This window comes from Grampus griseus, assembly GCF_964374135.1.
Source record: "Grampus griseus genome assembly, chromosome: 3".
Taxonomy (NCBI): Eukaryota; Metazoa; Chordata; class Mammalia; order Artiodactyla; family Delphinidae; genus Grampus; species Grampus griseus.
Genome location: NC_139019.1, coordinates 155243414 through 155249413, shown reverse-complemented (window position 1 = coordinate 155249413; position 6000 = coordinate 155243414). Strand labels below are relative to the sequence as shown.

The window sequence follows — 6000 nt, the reverse complement described above, 5'->3', positions numbered from 1 at the left end:
GCTGCAGAAAAATCACTAAGGAGAAGTAAAGTATGAAATGAAAATGAAAAAGAGGAAATAGTGTCACACAAAAAAAACTACGGCCACGTGGGCTGTGCCCAAGCCAGGCTGGATGCACCACAACAAAAGGAGAAAGCCCAAGAATAACTTCCACGAAAACAAGTCCTCCCAAGTGATGAGAACGTAGGTGCTCCTTATGATTTGCACTTTCCCGAGCTTTTTTAAAATGACAGAAAAGAAAGGAGGGCGATAAAGAGGAAAGCCCGTCGCGAACACGAAAAACTAGCAGCAAGGGCAAAGCGCCCGCCCGCGCCGAGTCCGCTGCCTGCCGGGGCCACGTGACAAGACCAAGATGGCCGACGGGGAAGACCGGTCCCGGGCGGGGCAGGAGCCGGAGCCGGAGCCGGAGCCGGGAGAAGAGTTTGAGATCGTGGACCGGAGCCAGCTGCCGGGCCCAGGCGAACTGCGGAGGGTGGCGAAGCCGCGTGCGGCGGCGGAAGGCTGGTCGGCGCCCATCCTGACCCTGGCCCGGAGGGCCACTGGCAACCTGTCGGCGAGCTGCGGCAGCGCGCTGCGCGCGGCCGCTGGGCTGGGCGGCGCGGACGGCGGCGCGGGCGGCGCGGACGGCGCGGTGCGCGCAGGTAGGCTTCGGCTGGGCGCGACCAACGAGCTTTCTGTGGGATGGGTGGTCGTTTTACTGTGGGAGCCAGGCTGGCAAGGGCGCTTAACAGACTCAGCCTGTTAGGTTGTTAAAAAAACATCCTGTTAACTCGCCTAACTACTCGTCTGTTTTCTTTATACCGTGTATCCATGCCGAGATAAATACGTGGACGTGGGTGGACTGAGATCGGGGCGACTTCACTTCTAGTTGCGTTCCCCAGGCAGCATTCTTATTCTCACTGGTGAACTTTATACTTTAAAATGTACGAGTTTAAGCTTAGGTAGTCCTTATTAATTTTTAAAGGACTTACTTAAGAAATGAAACCGTACTGTTCTCTGCTTTAAATCTCAAAATGCCATCCTGGCTCACACCTCCAGTTGTTGACGGCGCATCCCGACTCACCGGGGAGTCAAAGCACCAAGGCGGTATTAAGGGGGCGAGGGTTCCAGGTGAGCTCTACAACCAACTAGCTGTGTCATGCAGAAAAGTCATCACATTTCCCAGCCTGTTAAATAGGAATTTTGTGGTTCACCCAATGATCTCTTATAGTCCTTTTAAGCCTTTGTCATCTATAACAGAGTTTTAGCAAATGAGTGAGAACGGAAACATTAAATGATTATGATATTTAGAGTGTGACTTAGCCCTGTAAAGCCAGATATTTAGAGCTGTGCCAACCAATACAGTAGCCACTACCCACATGTGATGTTTAAATGTTAAAAATTCAGTTCCTCAGTCACAACAGCCACATTTGAAGTGCTCAGTAGGTCTACACGTGGCTAGTGGCTACTGTATTGGATTGTGCAGTGAGAACATTTTCATCACACAAAGTGCTGTGGGGCAGAGTTCACTAAAGACTGTGGAGTGCTCTCTAAGAAGCATTATATTATAGTGTGCCTTTGAGGTTCCTTTTTTTTTTAATATTTATTTTACTTTATTTTTTTGGCTGCGTCAGGTCTTAGTTGCAGCACTTGAGATCTTCACTGAGGCGCACATGATTCTCTCTAGTTGTGGCGTGCAGGCTCCAGGGTGCCAGGGCTTTGTGGTTTGCAGCATGGGGGCTCTCTCATTGAGGCGTGCGGGCTTAGTTGCCCCGTAGCACGTGGGATCTTAGTTCCCCAGCCAGGGATCCAACCAGCGTCCCCTGCATTGGAAGGCAGATTCTTTACCACTGGACCACCAGGGAAGTCCCTGCCTTTGAGGTTTCTTGATTCCATCCTGTCCAATGTATATTTGATGTAGAAGTCAGCACTGGCACAAGGATAGTGGATTGTGACAGTTTCATTGGTTAAGGAAGATTACTGAGGAAAGTTTAAAATCTGACGAGATAGAAAACAATATTTCTTTGGCGATAGAAAGTAGACTAGAAGGTAACGAAGGAGCCTGTTTAACTCAGGAATCTAGTTGCCACTAGCTCGCTACCTTTACACGCATCAATGGGTGTTTGACTGTATGCCCACCATTGGTGGTCAGTCCTGAGAGTCAAGGCATGGGGTCTTCTGGAGCCTTCTTAGTAAGCAAATAATACATGTTAGCTGTTCGGTGATAAATAAAATGTGCCAGTGCCTAGAACTGTGCCTAGCACAGAATAATAAATATTTGTTGAACAAATGCATATTTGAAAAATACTTGTTTTCTATTTATGGTAATGCTATAAATAATACCCAGCATTTATATTGTGCTTCCTAGGTGCCAGATATTAGTCTTAGGTCTGTACATACATTAGTTCATTTAATCTTCACAATAATCCTAGGTGATTGCTGAACTGGCTTCATGATATGCAATCAATGCAGGCTTTAATCAGTGTGATTGTGCACGGCCAGGTACTCAGAAGTGCCCCATGATAGAAATTCTTACTAATTTTATCTTTGAATTTGTATTAAGTGAAGTCTGATGGGACAAAGGAGCATGTGTGGGGGCCTTGGAGCCGGCTTTTGTGTGGTCCCATCTTCCACTGTCTTCCTGGGACAGGTTCTTGGCCGCTCTGTTCCACTTGAACTGCCCTAGGGCTTCTCCCCACCCCTCCCTGACCACGCTGCATGACCAGTGCTGCCGCAGGGAGGGTTGGGGTTATGCTGTCTGACTCTCAGGGCAGGGGCAGGTATGCACTGGCCTGCCCCGGGCTGGCAGCGCCACAGCACGTTAGGCAGGCACTGGGCAGCAGCCTCTCACCCACCCAACCAGATAGGGACTGCATCCCTGCAGGAAATTGCTGTCACTTAGGGCCATGGGAGGGAGAGGTTGACTTCATGCCTCCGCCCACATAGCCTGCCCCACGTGGTAGGTACCGTTGTTATCCCCTATTTATAAAGAGGGAAACTGCATTAAAGAGAAGTAATTTGACAAAGTTTACTTAGAAATGGCAGAGCCAGGACTTGAACCAAGCCAGGCTGCCTCTCAAGCCTGTGCTCTTAGTCACATCACCTCAATGCCTTGATGCCTTTAAATAATTTTATAAGTAAAATGCTGTAATATATACATATGGATTTTTAATTAGTCAATTTAAAGAAAATATTAAGTAAATAACTGCCACTCAAATCTGGTGAAAATTGTGAACATGGCTTACTGAGGGCAGAAGTGTGGGGAATAGCTGGGATGAGCTGTTACTCCGAGAGTAACCCAGATTTGAAGCCATCAGGTAGGACAGGAGTGGGGATGGGGGAAAGGAACTGAACCCTGGGTAGCATGCTCTGCAGAGGCCTCAGAAAAGCAGGTCAGGAGAAGATGGCGGCCACCGCTCCAGTCAGGGCTGGCTCATTTCATCTCTTTTCCATTGATCTGCTTATCTGCTTACAAAAGCAGTGAGAACAGAGATTATTCAGAGGGAGTGGTGAAGGAGCGGAGACTGAATGTTAGCAGCACTCTTGCCAGATAAAATTTTTTTGGTGATACAGGTTTAAGGAAAAAGCTGTGGAATGTCATGGAATGTGGAACGCTTTGAATACTTGTTTTAAAATGTTATCCCACGTGGGGTCTGGTAGCACAACTTGCCACAATGATTGCATTCTCTGTAGTTATCTTGTTTGGTTTTTTGGTATTTTTTCTAAAGGTAATACACATGGTAAAACAAAAACAAAAATCAAACTGTACTAAAGGACACTCAGTGTAGAATAAGTCCTCCTTCCCAGAAACTGTCCCCAATCCTACTGTGTTTCAGAGTGTCTGTGCATGTAACATGTGCTTTCATCTCTATACACACAGTTTTCACACAAACCACAGTATACACTCACAGGGTTCTACATCGTGCTTTTTAAAGTAATGCCTCCTCCTAAAGCAGTGGTCCCCAAGCTTTTTGGCACCAGGGACCAGTTTCATGGAAGACAATTTTTCCACAGACTTGGTGGGGGGAATGGTTTCGAGATGATTCAAGCATGTTACATTTATTGGGCACTTTATTTCTATTATTATTACATTGTAATATACAATGAAATAATTATACAACTCACGATAATGCAGAATCAGTGGGAGCCCTGAGCTTGTCTTTACTTGCCAGTCACTGATAGGGTTTTGATATGAGTCTGCAAGCAATTGTTTATGTTCTCTGTGCAGTCAAACCTCTCTGCTAATGATAATCTGTATTTGCAGCCACTCCCCAGCGCTAGCATCACTGCCTCAGATCATCAGGCATTAGATTCTCATAAGGAGCATGCAACCTAAATCCCTCGCATACACAGTTCACAGTAGGGCTTGTGCTCCTATGACAATCCAGTGCCGCCGCTGATCTGACAGAAGGCAGGACTCAGGTGGTAATGCAAGTGATGGGGAGCAGCTGTAAATACAGGTGAAACTTCGCTCGCTCACCCGCCACTCACCTCCTGCTGTGTGGCCCACTTCCTGACAGGCCACAGACCAGTACTGGTCCGTGGCCCGGTGGATAGGGACCCCTGTCCTAAAGGATGAATAACAAAACTCACTGAAGAAGTCATTCTTTAATTTTTAAAGTATTTAGATATATATTTGGCATTAGGTAGGTGATATGTATTATGCCTTTCTCTGTTGTCTTCCGTGGCAAATTTTTTTTCCATGTGTCAGAGCACTTCTTCACAAGTGATATTGCTCCTTCCAAAATAAAGTACAATGACTTTTTCATTTCACATTGCTGAACTCCTTAAGTTAGCCATTGAGATAAGTGAAAATTCCGGAAAATTAGGAAAGTGTAAAATGGTTTTGTCAGTACAGGGTAGCACCATACTGTATTATAAGATCTTTCAAGATACCAAAGGGCTAATCAAAACTAAAACTCAAATTTATAAAGAATCTAGTTAATTCTCTATAATTCAGAACCCGATCAAAAAACAAAAAAACATCTGTAGAATCCACTCCCTGAAGTGAATACTTATTCTCTACACCAAAGGTATAGAGCAGCCCTTTGAGATGTTTGTGGCTGGTAGTTGCATTTTTTTCTCTCCTGCATAGTTTATACTTAAATGCTTTTATAAGCATTTAAAATTTTTTTAGCCAATTACCAGGTTTTCCATAAAAATCCAGATCACCAGCTTCTCCTGAAAACTCCCATCTGGCACATATGATCAATCAGCATTCCTCCAGCAAGAGGGTGGCTGCACGTTCTCTCCAGCTTGTCCCCTCACTGGGTCACTCTTTTATGTTACAGGCCCAGCCCCTCTACAACAGTCAAGGTTGAGATCCCTGATCAGACCATTTACTTGGCAATTCAATAAGTGTGGAATTTTGTGACATTCTGTGTGTTGTGTTGAACTATTATTAACAAAGCTTAGAGATGTGAACAGCTTAGCCAAGGTCACAAAGCTAATAAAACTGAGAGATGAAACAGCTTAAAGATCCTTCCAGCTCCAATTTTCCATGACCCTAAATTGAGCTCAAATGGGAATAGGTGACTAACCCAACCAGGGGATGGATGAGATGGCTGCAGAACACTGTTGTGTTCCCAGGAACGATGGTAGAAGCCACTGCCTTAAGCACTAGTCTTCACATTTTTTGTGCACATGACCCCCCGCCAAAAAATCTTCAGCTTTTAAAGTTGATACATAAAATTCTTCATCATAATTTTAAAGTTTAGAATACATTTTCTGGTTTATTGTAAAATTGACTTTTTAAAATAAAACCATGATATCATTCTTTTAAGTGTATCAAGTGGTATATAAATACCTTAATGATTTGATAACACTACCATCCATCTTAAAAATAAATAACAAGTTAATTAATATTTGAAATTTTTACATTTTTCCCTTTTATTCCTTGGACTTGAATTTCCAATCCACTTACGTATGTTTTAAATTTTTTTATTGGTCATCCTATCATACATCTCAGAAAAAAATATGTAAATTAATTAAAATGTAATAAACTTTTCTTGTGACTAAAGC

The 6000-nt window shown here is 44.3% G+C and overlaps 1 protein-coding gene across 1 annotated transcript in view; it reads left to right on the top strand.

Moving 5' to 3' along the window:
* Positions 1-352: 352 nt before the first annotated feature.
* The window catches only part of RUFY1 (RUN and FYVE domain containing 1), a gene marked incomplete at its 5' end in the record, with an annotated part of 56324 nt that continues 50676 nt past the window's right edge, over positions 353-6000 (top strand). The window contains one exon of the mRNA XM_082651523.1: positions 353-641. Within this exon, the coding sequence (XP_082507649.1) occupies positions 353-641 (289 nt within the window). The remainder of the gene's footprint in view (positions 642-6000) is intronic.